Below are 19,590 nucleotides of genomic sequence, written 5' to 3' on the forward strand. Positions count from 1 at the left end.
TACTCATAGCGGGGGTAATATAAGTAGTAACATCACATATTTCAAGGTATTTTGGTGACATCGGAAATTCTAGGTACAGAAGCTCTATCCAGATCCGGGACAGTCATAGTTATCCGGATCCGTACCGATAGGGTAGCCGGATCCTTACGTGTATGGAAAGTTGTACTCATTAGGTTAGTGCTAGTAGAGTCCGACCTTTATAAGTCAGATCTGGGGGCCTTTAGGGCAACACACAACTCATTGTAATCGCGCACTTATTGTATTATAGTGAATTATAGCAGCACGTAGGATCTCGTCGCCATTGCAAGGTCTAAAGCTGGATAACTCGTGTGACCCCATCCCGGTGACTCCTCACCCTACGACTCCCCCTCTCTCCCCCCTCCGTGAGGCTCGCCTCATGCCCTCACTGGAGACTCGTCGAATTGTCAACGACAAACCACCAAAACCTTAGCAAAATATTCGGGTCCGCAAGCACTTTGACTATGCTATTGGTACTGTTTTTTTACTCAGTATAAATAAAATCTTTTTAGGTATTGGAAGCAGTATGTGTATGCTTTTGGAGATGCTGTTGTGATGTGTATTCCTCAGGTGATTCATAATTGTCTGATAAACATTCCCATTATATACTGAGAAATAGCGAAACAGAATAATATATACTGTACTCCTTTTAATGGAGAAAATTTATTTTCATTTCTATAGCGAAAATGAAACTCGATACAGGGCCCACGGAGTCCAGACGAGCGAAGCGAAAACAGGGCAGCGAGCGAAACCACGCACCCCGCCATTATGACGGCCCGCCTCCCGCCGCCCCTCCGCCCGTCGTCGGCGACGCCGCCGCCTCCCGCCGCCACGCGCACGCTGCACGCGATCAACACCTGCACCTCCTCCGCCGCGCTCGCGCCGCTCCGCGACGCCATCCTCCGCGAGCCCGCCCTGCTGCGCTCCACCACCGTCGTCTCCGCCTTCTTCCTCGCCTGCGGCCGCCTCCGCCACCTCAGCCCCGCGCTCTCCCTCTTCGCCTCCTTCTCCCGCCCCCACGTCTTCCTGTTCAACTCCATCCTCCGCTCCCTCCAGCCGGGCCCCGACTGCTCCCCGCTCCCGCTTTTCCGCCGCTTCCTCGGCCTCGGCGTCCGCCCCAACCGCTACACCTTCCCTCCCCTGCTCACCTCCCTTTCCTCCCTCAGCGACCTGAGAGCCGTGCATTCTCAGGTAGCAAAATCCGGCTTCTCGCGCGACATCCACGTCCGCAACGCCCTCCTCGCGCGTTACGCCGCGTGCGACCCAGACTTGGCCCACGCCGAGCAGCTGTTCGACGAAATGACCCGTCCGGACGTCGTCGCCTGGACCACCATGATCACCTCATACAAGAATCGCGGCCGCACCTTTCAGGCCCTGGCCACGTTCCGGCGGATGCTGGCTGCTTCTGTCGCCCCCAACCGCGTCACCATGGTCGCCGCGCTTGGCGCATGTGCGGCCCATGGAGCCGTCGAAGCCGGCACTTGGATCCATGAGTACGTGCAGAAGCAGGGGTGGGAGCTGGACGTTGTATTAGGCACTGCACTCGTAGACATGTATGGGAAATGTGGGCACGTCATGGACGGGGTGCGTGTATTCTCAGAAATGGCCGAGAGGAATGTGTATACTTGGAACTCTATCATTGGAGCGCTTGCTCTTGCTCAGAATGGCACAATGGCTATGCAGTGGTTCTACAGGATGGAGGCTGATGGTGTCCGGCCAGATGCAGTGACGCTCATTTGTGTTCTCTGTGCATGTGCCCATGCTGGCTTTGTTGACATTGGGAGGAAAATATTTCACCTGATCGTGCAAGGGGAGTATGGGTTTCAACCTGGGATCAAGCACTATGGATGCATGGTTGATCTTCTTAGTCGCTCTGGACACCTGGATGATGCCTTCAGTGTTGTTGAGACGATGCCATCACAGCCAAATGCAGTCATCTGGGGCCTACTGTTGCGCGGTTGCAAAGCTCATGGTGACTCACAGTTGAGTGAACATGTGATGCGAAGGTTGGTGGAATTGGAGCCTGAGAATGCTTCACATTATGTGCTGCTATCAAATTTATATGCTGAGACAGGGAGATGGCAGGAGGCTGAGGAGATCTTGCAGTGGATGAAGAAGAATCGATTGAGGAAGGATGCAGGCTGGAGCCTGAGGATGTTAGGAGACAGGCTGTTGTCACCAAAGTTTGACAGCCCGAAACTAATGTTGCCGATCCAAGGATCTTTTGTACAGTAACACAGGTAAAAAAATATATATTACTGATGGGTGGAATGTTTTTCGCGAGGAATGTTGGAAGGCGGATCACTGTGTACCATAGAGAAGTAGGACCTTGCTTTCACTCCGAGCTGGGAAGTCAAGGACTTAAGATCATGGACGTTGATTGGGAGCAAGAATTGTGGAAACATGTGGTTGGGATTCCTACATCATTGTGGGATAGGTGCCAAAGATATGGGCTTGCTTTGGACACACATATCTGTTCGATGTGAAGAGGTGTGTTAAGGCTACATTATTGTTAGTTACTGCTGATAATGTGAATATAGACATGAATAATAAATGTTAATATTTTGGTAAGCAGATAAGCCTTTAACTCCTATTTCACTCAACTTTTGAAGGTTAAGGCCCTTTTTGACAAAAAGAAGAAGAATAATTGGATTATCAATCTGAATTATGCAACTGAGTTTTGTTGCTCAGTTGTAAAATTAATATAGTTGCATCCTTGGCTCCATGTAATATTTGGAAGTTGTAATCCTGAGGTTTGCAAGGCTGTTCACCACTCTTTAACAGAAGAACATTGTCACTGCTGTTATTAGTTATAGAGTTTGCTTCTTTGAAGAAAGAATAAATTTCTAATTGACTACTAGTAAACTGTACAGTTGGTGCAGAAGTAGACATAATTAATGTGTTCCTAATATTAGGGGCTTCTTCAATTTGTGACGGGATGCATCTTCAGATTATATTTGAATATTGCCATAAAAGCTAACTGCATGCTCAGTAGCATAAGTCATGCATGACGCAGCCTCTGGAAAATACAAATGAATAAGACAACCCAAGTAGTTGGTACTGCTTTGGATCAGAAAATATCTCACCTTCTTAGCTCTGGATGGCCTATAGAGATTTGAGGGACCAGCAGGAATATTCTTACTTGATGGTGACCCAGTTATGAATTAGTAATCACTTCTGAGTATTCACTATTATTGCTAGGTAAAGATGTGTCTAATTCTTGGAAGCACCACCGTTCATATGTCAATGTGCTTTCAAAGTGGGTCCTTTGATTTTTCTGTCTTTGCTTGTTTGGCTTCAGTGTGACTCTTCATCGAAGTTGATATGTACCATGTTAAGATGAATGGAGCTTACAAAAGGGTGACGCTCTGAAGTTACATAACAAAGCATGGCTCCTCTGACTCCCAGACTTGTAGTGCCCATAGATGTGAAGAAGAAGCCTTGGGAGCAAAAGGTTCATCTCCATAACCGCTGGCATCCAGATATCCCTCCTGTTGCTGATGTAACTGAAGGGGAATTATTCCGTGTTGAGATGGTCGATTGGACTGGAGGACGGGTTAGAGATGATGACTCCGCAGATGATATCAAGTTTCTGGATCTCACAATTGTAAGTAGACATATTTCTTTACGGAAGATAATTTGTTTGATGTTTTCTTTATTGTAGTATTATCATTAATAACAAGATTAGTGCCAAACTGAATATAGATTTTCCACAGACTCATTATCTTAGTGGCCCCTTCAGAATAGTTGATGCTGAAGGGGTTCCAGCTTCACCTGGTGATCTTCTCGCGGTAGAGATCTGCAATCTCGGTCCGCTTCCTGGTGATGAGTGGGGTTATACTGGAATATTCGAAAGGGAGAATGGAGGTGGATTCTTAACTGACCACTTCCCAAGTGCAAGAAAAGCTATTTGGTATTTTGAAGGAATTTATGCATACTCCTCTCAGATACCTGGTAAGAGTTCTTGCTATTGCTTTGAATGAAGCGTTTCAACTTTAAATCATCCAATAGCTCCATTTTGTGTATACCAGGCGTTCGGTTTCCGGGTTTAACTCATCCGGGTATAGTGGGAACTGCACCATCAGTTGAACTTCTTAATATATGGAATGAAAGGGAAAGGAAATTGATTGAGACAAGTCACGAGTCTCTGAAACTGTGTGAAGTTCTACACCAGAGGCCCCTTGCTAACTTACCAACCTCTGAAAATTGCTTACTTGGAAAGGTATGATCTGCTGCCTGATTACTGGTTTCACTTTAACTTCAAGGATCAAATAAAAGATTATTCGTAGTATTATAAATTATGTCATTTGTTTTACGTGGCCCAGAATTCCAGTACAGCAATTTTACACGGATACATTAATCTAGGAGATCTAAAGTATTTTTGCTAGAAAAACAGGGTTGATGCTCTGTCTTCCTTGCATTAATGAAACCAGCATGAGTTTTACAATGTGAAGGATCTCAGGCACACAGGGATTTATCTGCGCTAGACTGAAGTTTAAGATGTATCCAGACACCACTGAAAAAACTGAAAGATAACATATTGTTTTCTACTGCTAAACGTTTTTGTCAGACAATGAACAGACACGTGTGCATCACATAGCTACATAATGGTTAATTTTGTTGCCTGGGACCCGGATCATCTTTAGCGCACATTCAATCCTCTCAGGTGATCCTCATTAGTTGGCCTCGCTTCTTCTCCACCAGAAAAATACAGCGATCTATCAGCTTAGATTGTGTATCCTTGGTCCTTGCACAGAATATTCCATCACTACACCAAGTCCATCCGTGCAGTATGCTCCTCCAGCAGCACCCGTGATAATGCATATCATTCTTTAGCTTTTTGTGACATCCTGGGCCAGATCTTAATAGGATTGATAGGATACTCATACCAACAAGTTGTAACTTCTTTTCCGGAAGCTCATCTCCAAAGAACCTCTAGGTTAAGCGTGCTTGCCCTATAAAACAGCCGAGCTACATGAGGCAATCACTATTAAACACCACATGAAGCCTTTAATCACCACACAGTCAAACAACAGTTGGGGAATAGTAAACAACTGAGGTCATCAACCTGACCCCCTTCCGCTGACGTCTGTCGTTAGCCACGAGATAGAAGAAAATATTGATTTGTGGAACAACCCCATCAAAAATATCACAGCTGCATAAATAGACTGAACAGATCAACTGAATATCTTCCTGAAGATGCTAATTGCCAAACAGGAAAAATACGATGTACTGGCCAGGTCCTGAACAGCATCAAGCCACAGGTTCATCGATATTTTGTCTAGAATGCGTATTGTTGACAATGCATGCAATGTGTGCAGATTCAAGAAGGGACAGCTGAATGGCAAAAAATTGCAAATGAAGCAGCAAGAACTATTCCTGGAAGAGAGAATGGGGGGAACTGTGACATAAAGAACCTAAGCAGAGGTTCCAAAGTTTATCTACCAGTATTTGTTGATGGAGCAAATTTGAGTACTGGTGATATGCACTTCTCCCAAGGCGATGGTGAAGTCTCGTTTTGTGGAGCAATAGAAATGAGTGGATTCCTTGAGCTAAAGTAATTACCTTTGTTCTTCTCTACACTTTTCAATACTTCTGTTATTGCTTTTAAATGTGCCTGGTATCTAATAGTTGTCCACTGGACCTCTTGCTCAGAGGGTGGACCAAAACAGCCAGTCACAACAAACCAGATCCATTAATGCAAGATAACTTCTGATTATTAGGTTTTGTAGGATCATGCTCATGCACCAAACGAATTCACCCAAAAGCATAAGTAGATGGAGATCATCCAGACTCCGTCAGGCCTTACATGTGGGATGGATGAAGGCCACAAATAATTTTATTAAATACTTCCTCCCGCCCAAATTACTCGAGACCTCTTCGCTATGGTACCATATTAAATTCATGCACCAGCTGGTTCACCTAAGACTTCAAACCTAATGGAGATTGGTGGGCAATGTATATCAACACTTCGCGTCACATTGGACAACTATGAGATACCAGGCACATTTAAAAGCAATAACAGAAGTATTTAAATACTGAGTTGGCCGGGTCTTGAACTTGAGATCCCATTCCAATGTCTGAGATATCAGGGTAGAAGGGTGCATGCAATTCTACTTCAAACCTTAGACAATGGAATGGGATCGATGTAAGCCGTAAATATTTTTATTAAATACTGAGTTGGCCGGGTCTTGAACTTGAGATCTCTTGGCTCTGGTACCATGTAGAATTGCATGCACCAAACCAGTTCACCCAAAAGTCTAAGCTGATGGATAAAGGTGGACAATTAATACTTCAACAGGTTTACAATCCTTAACTGAGACTAGCAAAGTGCACACACCGAATCCAAAATAAACGAATTTGTGCTCACAAACCTGAAAAATAATTCCATTGGAGGAGAAAGCTGTCAGATGGAATACTCATGATGAAATGATTGCGAGGTACTTCAATGGATACCATTCGATCCTTTGCCATTCTCCTGGTACATGTTAGATTGTAAGAAGCTAGAACCCTCTAGATAAGGTGCCGAGTTTGACTCTCTGCTGCCCCAGTATTTTATTTCTGCCTATTTTTGCAAAAGGTCTCCATGTAAGAGTACAGGAGGGTGAGTGAACTAACCACTAACTCAAACATTTAAAATCAAGAAATAAATTAGGCCAGCACACTAGCAGGAAGCATCTCGATGGCTGTTTGCTTGTGACTTTTAGATGTTTAACACAGAGTAGCAGATATATTAAGTTTCATGCACCAACCATTGAACCAAAGGTCTGAACTGATGGAGGGAGCTGTGCAATCCACTTATGCTTTAACACCCTGTCTCATGTGTTTTTCGGTAAGGCCTAAACATGAACAGAAAGAGGGCAAGCAATTTTTAATCTAAATTGTGAAAACCTAGACACAAACCCAAATATACCGTATTAAGTTTCATGCACCAACTAGTAGAACCAAACATCTGAACTGACCGAGAAGATTGTGCAATCCACATATACTATAACAAGATGGAGATAGAAATATAAATGATATTACTTCATTGGATCAAGCAGTACTACTCTAAGCCACAAGACCTACAATAGCCACCACAATGGTTTAATGTGTTATGTCTTCATAGAATTACTTTGCTGATGCTTCTGTCGCACAGGCAATTATTTGTTGGGATCCGACTTACCCCACTATTACATAAATTTATTTCTAACCACACTGCTAACTCATAGCTTACCTGACAAAACACAGTTGATTCACTTCGCAAGACTTACTAATTTGCTGGTTGGATTAAAAGAAATTCTCCTCATGCAGATTTGCTTCTCGCAGCATGCTTGTGAATTTCCACTAATATCACTGTCACGTTTTATATAGATGTGAAATTATAAGAGGTGGGATGAAGGAATACTTGACTCCTGTTGGTCCGACAGCACTTCATGTGAATCCTATCTTTGAGATAGGTCCAGTGGAGCCACGCTTCTCAGAATGGTTAGTCTTTGAGGGAATCAGTGTAGATGAATCTGGGAAACAGCATTTCCTTGATGCATCAGTTGCCTACAAACGTGCAGTTCTGAATGCCATTGAATACCTTTCCAGATTTGGGTACTCTAAGGAGCAGGTAGGCAGTAGGGTTATTAATTGTCATCCTGTAACAGTCATGCAAAAGGAACGCTATCTGAAGTACCTAACTTTGGGTTATATGCAGGTCTATCTTTTACTATCTTGCTGTCCATGTGAGGGTAGGATATCTGGAATAGTAGACGCCCCTAATGCAGTGGCCACACTTGCCATTCCTACAGCAATATTTGACCAGGTATCTTTCAATAGCTCAACAGAAGTCTTTGGACATTTTAAATGATGTGCATTATATCTGTTGTGGTGCCCTTTACATCTTTTTAGTAAGAACAGAACAACAGGCGTGATTCATGCCTTTGGTCTGATCTTGGATCCAATTCAAGTCTTCCGTGCTACATTGTTTGGAGAAACCAAAGAGTGGCGTCCGCTGACAATTAGTAAAGAGATGCGTGTAGGTTTTATGTAGCACAGCAGATCAATATCGATACTGATAGGTTTAACCAAAAGCATTGTAGATATGTGCTGTTATGACCGGCCTTACGTACAGCCGGAGGAAGCCGAATAGTGGGCCTAATTAGGGGCTTAGCCCAAGTTATCTCTATTTCCTTAGCTTATATAAACATCTGTAATCACACGTTTGGATTTACGCAATAAACATATTTGTTGCCGACTCCCTCAGGAGTCGGAGTCCTAAACCCTAGCCGCCTCCCCCTGCGCCATCACCGCCTCCTCAACCGTGCGGCCACGGCGCCATCACGCCGTCGTCCGCGCCAAGCTCCTCGCCCTCCTCCCTTCCACCCCTATAACCTAAGGCCGAGGCCTGGTAGGATCCTAGTTCCTATCATGTGCCCAGTTATGATGAGCGACAGTAGAGAAAATAAAATAAAAAATAAAACAGAAGTAAGATCCGGTTCTTGCTTTCACACACTTCTACTATATTTTAGGTAATATGATCCTTTAGTCACATGTGTTGTAGTAGTTTCTAGCATGTTCTAGCTATAAGTTGTAACTAGGATATTTGTATCTCTTTTCCTAGTTTATGTAATGTTCGCTAGAACACTCTAGTTGTTATTAGAGCTAAGTAATGAAGACTCATGCAGCCTATAAATAGAGGTCCAACCTCTACATGTGTAATCGGACTATGTACCCACCACCTATCCAATAAATGGAACCTTGTGTTTTTATCTTAGATCTTGGACTAGATGTTGTGTGTTGACAGTTTTGGACTAAACTCTTGACAGCCCCGCCCATAGAGCGATATCTAGCTCAGCACGTTGGAGTGGTTCCTTCAACATTTGTGCTGTCCACATTGTAGCAGCAAGGCGGAGTTTGTTCCTCCACAATCTTGTGCTGCTTCATTTACTCCCTCAAATTGTTGGTCTAATCAGTAATCCGCTGGGCTGATGTAGTGTATATGTATACTTGTTGCTTTCTCCATTTGCTTAAGCAGTGTGGGTAAGCCTGACTTAACTTGGTGGGTGTGCATCATAAAATTATTTTCTTTTAACTCAAAACCTTATAGAATCCATTTGTTGCCTCTAAGGCGGAATCACTTGCAATTATTTCTCTCAGATAGTTACAGTTAAGGTCAAACTAGAGGTAGACCAACTCATAGTCTGTAAAAAATCCCTTCCTGAAGTTTGAACGAGGAACTCGTGAATAGGGGGAAAAGTAGTGCACAGAGACATTTCAAATTTGCTGACTGATTATTCTTGGCCAGTTTCTAGTCATTTTCTCGGCGTTATTCATATTTTTGAAAATGCAAAGGGACTCCTAGTTATAATGAAAAATCATGTTTCACGAGAGTATCTCCTTCATTGGTAGGCAATTCAAGATTATGAGTATTTTTTGCTATAAACTCCAGTGAATGATATTTCAATTGTTAACATAGGATATAAGGCCAAAACGCCTGGGGCATGGACCAAAATTGAGAAGAATTCCGGATGTACTGAGATGCACGTACGATGGGCACCTTCCTGCAACACAAGACCAAAGTGGAACAGTGGCACCACAGTGATAAATATCTAAAAGTTAATCCATGATGATCATGTTTACACTCGTAATAATAAATATAAATAATCATCTACGTACGTGCAACATGTAATGTGAACCAGTAGTTGCAGTATGTGATTTTTGTTGCTCATTTGTAAAAGTAATATATTTGCATGCTTGGTTCCATGTAATATTTTTAAGTGTTAACCCTGAGGTTCACGAGGCTGTTCATCACTTTAAAACAAAAGAGCGTTCTCGCTGCTTTATTAGTTAGAGTTTGCTTCTTGGAATGAAGAATAAAATTTTAATTGACTACATGTAAACTGTATATTTGGTGCAGAATTAGACATAATTAATCTGTTCCTAATATTAGGGGCTTCTTCAATTTGTGATGTGATGCATCTAACAGATTATATTTGAATATTGCCATAAAAGCTAACTGACGCTCAGTAGCATAAGTCATGCATGACACAAGCCTCTGAAAAATACAAATGAATAAGACAGCCCAAGTAGTTGGTACTGAAAAATACCCGGGAGAGGGTTTCTGACCCGTCCCGCGATATTTACAAGTTAATATTCCTAATACAATTCTATCTTTCCAAACTATATAAAACTTCGGGTCATGGGCCTCCAGTAAACCCCGGGTATCTTCTTCGGCAGGCCCATTGGGGATGCCTATGTCAGGTACCGCTTTGGACAATTAATGATATCTCGCCGTCTTAGCTATGGATAGCCTATTAATAAGCCTCTGAATAATACAAATGAATAAGACAACCCAAGTAGTTGGTACGGTACCGCTTTGGACAATTAATAATATCTCGCCGTCTTAGCTATGGATGGCCTATTAATAATGTATGTGTGATTGTTGTCTAGATTACTAAAATGTTGTGACAGTTGGGTACATTTTTTTCATTCCATTTTCCATGTTTGTTTGAAGTTATAAGATGATGTGACAATTTTATATAATATTTTCTTTGCCTTTTATTAATTGTATGTCATATAATCATTCAGATATTCAACATTTACACAAGAAATCATTTTCAAACATGTATCATGATCATACTCTCATACAAATGCAATACATCACTTTAACCATCGAAACAGGATTTGGTATTCAACTAGGATATCAATTCTTTGTACCAAATATCTGAACACCCAAACAGAAATATTCGCATTGATCTCAATTGGAATATCCCAGGATATTAATATTTCACCGAATGGAATGCCAAGCCTGCCAATACAAACATCCAAATGCCAACATGAATATTCTTACTTGATGGTGACCAAGTTATGAATTATTAATCACTCCTGAGCATTCACTATTATTGCTAGGTAAAGATGCGTGTAACTCTTGGAAGCACCACCATTCATATGTTAATGTGCTTTCAAAGTGGATGTATATCTAATTGTCTTCCTTGGATTTTTCTGTCTTTGTTCGTTTGCCTTCAGTGTGCCTCGTCATGGAAGTTGATATGTAACATATTAAGATGCACCGAGCTTACAAAAGGATGAAGCTCTGAAGTTGAAGTAACATAACAAAGCATGGCTCCTCTGACTCCAAGACTTGTAGTGCCCATAGATGTGAAGAAGAAGCCTTGGGAGCAAAAGGTTCATCTCCATAACCGCTGGCATCCAAATATCCCACCTGTTGCTGATGTAATTGAAGGGGAATTATTCCGTGTTGAGATGGTCGATTGTACTGGAGGACGGGTTAGAGATGATGACTCCGCAGATGATATCAAGTTTCTGGATCTCACAATTGTAAGTAGACATTTTCTTTATGCAAGAGATTTTGTTTGATGTTCTATTTATTGTTGTATTGTCATTAAAAGCAATACTGGTGCCAAACTGAATATAGATTTTCCACAGGCTCATTATCTTAGTGGCCCCTTTAGAATAGTTGATTCTGAAGGGGTTCCAGCTTCACCCGGTGATCTTCTTGCGGTAGAGATCTGCAACCTTGGTCCGCTTCCTGGTGATGAGTGGGGTTATACTGGAATATTTGAAAGGGATAGTGGAGGTGGATTCTTAACGGACCACTTCCCAAGTGCAAGAAAAGCCATTTGGTATTTTGAAGGAATCTATGCATACTCCCCTCAGATTCCTGGTAAGAGTTCTTGCTATTGCTCTTAATGAAGCGTTTCAACTTTAGATCATTCAATAGCTCCATTTCGTGTATACCAGGTGTTCGGTTTCCGGGTTTAACTCATCCTGGTATAGTGGGAACTGCACCATCAGTCGAACTTCTTAATATATGGAACGAAAGGGAAAGGAAATTGACCGAGACAAGTCATGAGTCTCTGAAACTGTGTGAAGTTCTGCACCAGAGGCCCCTCGCTATCTTACCAACCTCCGAAAACTGCTTACTTGGAATGGTATGACCCACTGCCTGATTAATGGTTTCACTTTAACTCCAAGGTTTAAATCAAACATTATTTGTAGCATTTATAAATTAGGTTATATTTCTTACGTGGCCCAGAATTCCAGCACAACAATTTTACACGCATATGTTAATCTAGGAAATCTAAGATATTTGTGTTAAAAAACAGGGTTGATCCTCCGTCTTCTTTGCATTAATGAAACCAGCATGAGTTTTACAGTGTGATGGATCTCAGGCAGAGGGATTTATCTGCCCTAGACTGAAATTAAAAGTGTATGCAGACACCGCTGAAAAAACTAAAAGATAACATATTGTTTTCTACTGCTAAATGTTTTTGTCGGATAGTGAACAGCGACGTGTGCATCACACAGCTACATAAACAAATCATCTTCGGCGTTCCCCCAGGTGATCCTCAACCTCATTACTTCACCTCCCTTTTCCTCTAGAGAAATGCAGTGTTCTATCAGCTGAGATTGTGTATCCTTGCATAGAATATCCCATCACTGCATCGGGTTCATCCATGCAGTATGCTTCTCCAGCAGCACCCCTGAAAACACACATCATTCTTTAGCTTCTGTAAACTCCATAAAACAGCCGAGCTACACGAGTCATTCACTATTAAACACCAGACCAAGTTTGTACTTCGTAGTTACCACACAATCAAAAAACAAGTGGGGAATAGTAAACAACTGACTTTATCAACATGACCTCTTCTACTGACGCCTATCGCGCCATGAGCCAGAAGAAATTATTGATTTGTGAGATACTGTAAGCTCCCATACTGCAGGGGTGTAGATAGGAAAAATCCCACCAAAACTATTACAACTGCATAGATATACTGACTAGATCAACTGAACATACTTCAGAAGATTGTAAATTTCCATACAATAAAAAAAAAAGATTCACCGGCAGGCTTGGAACGCCACATGTTCATTGATACTCTGTTTAGAATTTGTATTATTAAAGAGCTATCCTTGACAATGCTTACAACACGTGCAGATTGAAAAAGGGACTGCTGAATGGCAAAAGATTGCAAACGAAGCAGCAAGAACTATTCCTGGAAGAGAGAACGGGGGGAACTGTGACATTAAGAATCTAAGCAGAGGTTCCAAAGTTTATCTACCAGTATTTGTTGAAGGAGCAAATTTGAGTACTGGTGATATGCACTTCTCCCAAGGTGACGGTGAAGTCTCATTTTGTGGAGCAATAGAAATGAGTGGGTTCCTTGAGCTAAAGTAATGGACTTTGTTCTTGTCTAAACTTTTCAATACTTATATTATATCTTTAAATGCGCCTGGTATCTCATAGTTGTCTACCGGACCTCTTGTTCCAGGGGTGGACCCAAACAACCAGTCACAACAAACCAGATCCATTAATGCAAGAGAACCTGACACCATGCGGATTTGCTTCTTGCATTGTGCTTGTAAAATTGCACTAATTCATTGTCGCATTTTGTGTAGGTGTGAGATTATAAGAGGTGGGATGAAGGAATACTTGACTCCTGTTGGTCCGACAGCACTTCATGTGAATCCTATCTTTGAGATAGGTCCAGTGGAGCCACATTTTTCAGAATGGTTAGTCTTTGAGGGCATCAGTGTAGATGAGACTGGGAAACAGCATTTCCTTGATGCATCAGTTGCCTTCAAGTGTGCAGTTCTCAATGCCATTGAATACCTTTCCAGATTTGGGTACTCCAAGGAGCAGGTAGGCAGTAGGGTTATTAATTGTCATCCTGTAAGAGTCATGTGAAAGTAACGTTATCTGACCTTCTTAACTTTGGGTTATATGCAGGTCTATCTTTTACTATCATGCTGTCCATGTGAGGGTAGAATATCTGGAATAGTAGACGCTCCTAATGCAGTGGCGACACTTGCCATCCCTACAGCAATATTTGACCAGGTATCCTGCAATCGCTCAACAGAAATTCTTTTGGGCACTTTAAATGATGTGCATCGTATCTGTTGCACGATTATCTGTTCTTAATAAGGGCAGAACTTCAAGGTTGCGATTAATGCTTTTGTCTGATCTTAGATCCAATTTAAGCTTTCATTGATATAACTTGTTTGGAGAAACCAAAGAGTGGCATCCGTTGCAATTAGTACACAGATGCATGTAGGGTTTATGTATTACAGCAGGTCAATATCGATACTGGTATGTTTAACCAAAAGCACTTTAAGTAAGTGCCCAGTTACTCCCTGAAATTGTGAGTCCAACCAGTAATCTGCTTAGCTGATGTAGTGGCATGCTGTATATATACATGTATCTAGACACTCGTTAGTTTCTCCATTTGCTTAAGTTGTCTGAGTAAGCCTGATTGCACTTGGTGGGTGATTTGGTTCATAAATTTATTCCTTTTAACTCAAAATCCTATAGCATCCAATTATTTTCTTTTTGGCGGAATCGCATGCAAATATCTCTCTTGACAGTTGCAGTTATGTTATAGCCTGTAAATATCATTTCCAGAAGTTTGCATGAAGTACTCACAAATATGGCGGCAAAGTAATGCACAGAGACATCTCGATTCTCGAATTCGCTGACTTTGTGATTAATCCTGGCCAGTTTCCAGTAATATTCAGAATAATTTGGCTGCCAGCATTATTCATATTCAAAAAGATGCAAAGGGGGCTGCTAGTTATAATGGCAAATCATGGATTCAATATTATGAGTATTTCTTTGTTATAAACTCCAGTGCATGACATTTCGATTGTTAATATAGGATATAAGGCCAAAACGCCTGGGGCATGGACCAAAATTGAGAAGAACTCCCGATGTTCTGAGGTGCACGTAGGATGGACACCTTCCTGCAACACAAGACCAAAATGGAACAGTGGCACCGTAGTGACAAACATCCAAAAATCAATCCACGATGAATATGTTTACACTGTATAATTATAAATATAAATAATCATCAACGGGCGTGCAACCTGTAGTGTGAACCAGTAGTTGCAATATGAGACTTGTGGACACTTGATAATTTATGTATCAGAGAATCCCCATATATGGAGACAGAGATATGCCATATAAGTTTCCTGTGTTTTTGGTTGTTGCAAATTTATGCTATGTGGATCAGTCAATCATTTTGCTTGTTGCTACTACTTACTATTCTCCGGGCCCGATAATCTTAGGCTCCCTCTAGTCCTGTAGGAAAATATGGAACACATAATCCGTTGGGTGTATGCATTATTAACTTGCAAGTGTGTATGGGGAAGAAAATCTCGGTCAGAATGTGAATTATGGGAGCTTGCTTTCGTTTGTCTTTTTTATATGCAAGCTTTAGTTTTGAATCAACTTGTATATATCATTATCATTCGGAAATACTTTTGTACACTATTATTATCATTTCATAATTTGGAGCAACTATTAAGGGGGTTGGAAGGTCTGATTGAAGTCGGGAGTGAGATTTTAGCAGTAGTATAGTCTACTAAATCAATGGTGCGGTCACTATTTCTTTGAATCAAAGGTATCATATGTTGCAATAGTATAGTAGTACCAATCTGTATTGTAAAATTTAAGCTTGCCATACGAGAATGGTTTATGAGAGGGGTAGATGTTTTTCGTGCTCATGTTGAGATCACCACTGACGCTCCCTAACAAAACCAGAGAAAAGAAAATCATATATACGAGCACGTACGACAGTACATCAACAAACGTTAGATACCAGATAAAGCCGGTCTATAATGCATTCGGTCAAGAATGACGTTTCTGACTTAACATTGCATCCACACGCCACTTGATTCCACTTAAAAAAATGACACCATAGATGCACATTGTAACTAGCATAAGAGCATCTCCAGTCGTGTCCACAAACAATATTGGGGGAACCACGGACAAAAAAAGCTTCCCACTCGCCGATCTAAAAAACTGAATGGTTGAAGAACAATCAGCAGATCAATCAACAGAGAATACTCACCATGATAAACCCAGAAATCTGATACCACATGATAGTAGTAGTAGTAGTAGTAGTAGTAGTTGTTGTTGTTGTGGTGATGGTGGTGGTGGTGGCTGCTACTGCTGCTGCCAGTGGACAATGAGGTGAACTGTGTTGTGATCTCTATATTTTCTAGAGAAGACTTTGTACCCATTTTGCTTATAGTGAAGTTTGCGCGATCCGGTTGGTCCACACCCTCACGTTAAGGAGGGCTTCCACGTAAATCGTTGTGTTACTTGTGCGGGTGCTTGTGTTTAATTTTCCGCTGCATATCTACTGGTTGAAGCTATTCTTGAAGTTTATTATTTCACACGGGCTGGTGGGCTGTGAGGTTGTATATCTCCTCACCGTGTGCCCCATCAGTTAGTACTTACTACCTCCATTCTGTTGAATAAGGATTATAAATTTAGTCAAAAGTCAAATCTTACTAAGTTTGACCAAAGGCAAAAGAAATACAGTAATATAAACATCTACAATATGAAAAAATAGATTATAAAAATAGATTTTATAGTGAATAAACTAATATTGATTTGGTATTGTAAATATTCATATTTTACCAGTAAAATTGGTCAAACTTAGAGAATGTTGACTTGTAACTAAATTTATAAGCGTTATTCTTTTGAATGGAAGGAGTACAATTCTCTATGGCCGTTAATCTTGGGCTTCGTCTAGTCTTTTAGGAAGAATATGTAATCAGTAGGACCTATGCGTTATGAACTTGCCAGGTGTGTGTGGGGAAGAATATCTCAGCCGGAATTTGAATCACGGAAGCTTGCTGTCGTTTATCTTTTATATGCAAACTGTAGTTTTGAATCAACTTGTACATATCATTACCATTTGATAGTTTAGAGCAACTATTAAGGGGTTAGAGGTCTGTTGGAAGTTGGGAGTTAGATTTTAGCAATACTATATAGTCATTCAATACTAAATCGATGGTGCCGCCACTATTTCTTTTAATTAAAGGAATCATACTATAGGAGTATGTTTCAATAATATAGTACTACCAAAGTGTGGATTAACACCTAACTAAGCGTGCCATACAAGAATGGGTTACAACGTCACACTATATCAAGTCAATGATAGATAGGCATGTAATCATCGAGGATGCCTGATATAAATATGGGTCGGGCATGAGGATGTCTTTTCGTGATCTAGTAACGATCAACACTGCCACCCCCTCTAACAAACCCAGAGAAAAAAAAACATATGTTACGTCAGCAAAAGTTACGTAGTCAACAAGTCCGGTCTATTATGCACCGGACAAGAATCAACTTACCATTGCATCCACACGCCACTTCATTTCACTCTAGAAATGACACCATAACATGATTATAAAGGATGATCGTGGGAAAGATGTGGATCATACCCACTACGAGCTGATGGGGGTTTCCGTGCAAGTGAGGAGGTTTGCACATAGGATTGTCCGGTTCATTGCTGCGGTGATCCAGCATACCACTGCATGGTGTAATACGCAAGTCGTTGACATATAACACAATCGTTTCACTCGTATTACATCCCCCAGAGTGGTACAACAAAAACATATGCGAGTCCAAGGCATGTCTATAGAAGTATACACGAACTGTTTACAGAAGATTAACACAGCCTCCTACTTTACAGTGAGGTAAACTTCAAATAAAACTCCAAAAGAACAGCTGGTAGCCTAACTTATGGCTAACTCTAGATCTGGAGATACTAGGCTGATATAGAACTCTAACTACTAAGGTGCTAGGATTAGGAAAATTGCTCCCTTATATTTCTAGTCTAGGTTTCCACTCTAGCTGATGCAGAAGCTAACTCAATTGCCTCTATTGATTAGGTTCTCCATCTTGTTGTATTTGACTCCTTTCACTTCGAGTTCCACGGTAGTTTCTCCTTCGGTGCCTCCATAACTAAGCAGGGGATTGAAAGAGAGATGATTACGAGCGTACTCAGCAAGTTCATTACAGGAAATAGGTGTATCATGCACTAGCTACAACCATAGACCAGAAAGTCATAGGTGAATGCAAGTTTTCGTAATCATTTCTTCAAATGGTTGATTTTCTTATGAAAACTATGACCGCCAGTCTTCACAGATTGACCAGAACTACACGGAGTTCCTTTCCTGCCGCGCTCGTAGTTCCCTTCCCGGAACAGGGTGACATAGGCATCCCGAATGGGCCTGCCGAATAAGGTACCCGGGGATAACTAAAGGCCCATGACCCGAAGTTTATGAAGCTCGGAAGCCCAATAAGCATCGATATGGAAAATAGAGATAGATTAGGAATAGTCTTGTATCAATACGGGAATGACTCAAATAAGTTTCCCGGACTTTGTAACTTGTACAATACGAAAACCTCGGCTCTACCTCCTATATAAAGGGGAGCCGAGGGAGAAAGAAAGGATCAAATCATTGTGAACCCAAACCCTAGTTTTCATAGTCAAGCACCTGTTTCGGCTGAACCTTCGAGATCTACTTGCCCTCTACTTTCCGTGAAATCCTAGTCTACAACTTGTAGGCATTGACAAGTTAAAACTTGTCAATTGGCGCCGTCTGTGGGGATTGGAGGTGACAAGGAGCTGATCTCGATGGCATTGTCAACATCGACAACATCATCACTAGCAAGCAACGCGATGGACGGAGGTAATAAGATCAAACCTGATCCCATCGGGAGCGCTGGTCGCGCACCCGATGAAAATAAAGAAAGAAAGAAAATGGAAAAGTTCAACCTCAAAATATAGATGGTATGTGTTGAGCCTACACCCAAGTGCAAATACTCGCCTGTAGCCTCGGGGGCTACTCCCATCGGGAGCGCTGGTCGCGCACCCGATGAAACATGAAGAGAAGAAGGAAAAATAGGATGATAGGACAAAAAACAAGGCGAGAAGTTATCGTCGTACATCTTCGAGTTACATATAACTCGTCATGTACTCCCATCGGGAGATCGACATTATCATTAGCAACTCGAAGAAATTAGCAATTCCAGCAGCCGAAAAAGGCACTCGGCAATATATTCCCACAGCGCGTCTGCTGCGATGAAAATTCTGGATGCCGTAATACTTTACGAAGGTAAGTCCCCAGGATCCGTCCTGTGAGGCGTGATATCGCACCCGAATGCGCTCTACTACTTTATATGTGTCAACTGTGATGGGATTCGTAGCATAGAAAACAAAAAATTTCCTACCGCAAGAACGAATAACAAGCCAAGATCCAATCTAGAAGATGGTAGCAACGAGAAGATCATGAGACTAACCCTCGAAGATTTCCAAAGCCTACGATATTAGATCTCGTTGTTGCTGTAGTCGATCACTTGTCGCTTTCAAAAGCGCGTAGAAGATCTTGACGGTGCCACAGTCGGGCAGCACCTCCGTACTCGGTCACACGTTCGGTGTTGATGACGACGTCCTTCTCCCCGTTCCAGCGGGTAGCGGAAGTAGTAGATCCTCCTCGGAATCCCGCCAGCACGACGGCGTGGTGGCGGTGGTGGTGGAGAAATCCTGCAGGGCTTCGCCGTAGCCGTGCAAGAGGGAGGAGGAGGAAGGGGCGGCTAGGGTTTGGGGAGAGGGGGCAAGGGCTGCGACTTGTGGTGCTCTTGGGGCTCCCCTTGCCCTCCTTGTATAGGTGGAAAATGTCCTTGGGTCGTCCAAGACCTGCCCCCAAAGTTTGGGAGAGTTCCGGTAGGTTTCTGTCAGCCGAAACCTACTAGAACTAGGACTCTTTTGCCAAATCCGAATCTGCCTT

At 42.0% G+C, this 19,590-nt stretch overlaps 2 protein-coding genes across 2 annotated transcripts; both read left to right on the plus strand.

Moving 5' to 3' along the window:
- The first annotated feature begins 770 nt into the window (after nucleotides 1-770).
- On the plus strand, nucleotides 771-9,771 carry LOC127339870 (uncharacterized). Its single transcript, XM_071827468.1, has 8 exons — nucleotides 771-2,249; nucleotides 3,406-3,625; nucleotides 3,735-3,972; nucleotides 4,050-4,240; nucleotides 5,340-5,575; nucleotides 7,372-7,615; nucleotides 7,703-7,810; nucleotides 9,464-9,771. The coding sequence occupies exons 1-8, from the start codon at nucleotides 787-789 to the stop codon at nucleotides 9,587-9,589; spliced, it is 2,826 nt and encodes a 941-aa protein (XP_071683569.1). The 5' UTR covers nucleotides 771-786; the 3' UTR covers nucleotides 9,590-9,771.
- Nucleotides 9,772-9,967: 196 nt separating this feature from the next.
- Nucleotides 9,968-14,995, plus strand: LOC127343697 (uncharacterized). Its single transcript, XM_051369885.2, has 8 exons — nucleotides 9,968-10,896; nucleotides 11,014-11,325; nucleotides 11,434-11,671; nucleotides 11,749-11,939; nucleotides 12,944-13,179; nucleotides 13,405-13,648; nucleotides 13,736-13,843; nucleotides 14,661-14,995. Exons 2-8 carry the CDS (start codon nucleotides 11,107-11,109, stop codon nucleotides 14,730-14,732), a joined length of 1,308 nt encoding a protein of 435 aa, XP_051225845.1. The 5' UTR covers nucleotides 9,968-10,896; nucleotides 11,014-11,106; the 3' UTR covers nucleotides 14,733-14,995.
- Nucleotides 14,996-19,590: the final 4,595 nt, after the last annotated feature.

Source organism: Lolium perenne, chromosome 3, assembly GCF_019359855.2.
Source record: "Lolium perenne isolate Kyuss_39 chromosome 3, Kyuss_2.0, whole genome shotgun sequence".
Lineage (NCBI taxonomy): Eukaryota > Viridiplantae > Streptophyta > Magnoliopsida > Poales > Poaceae > Lolium > Lolium perenne.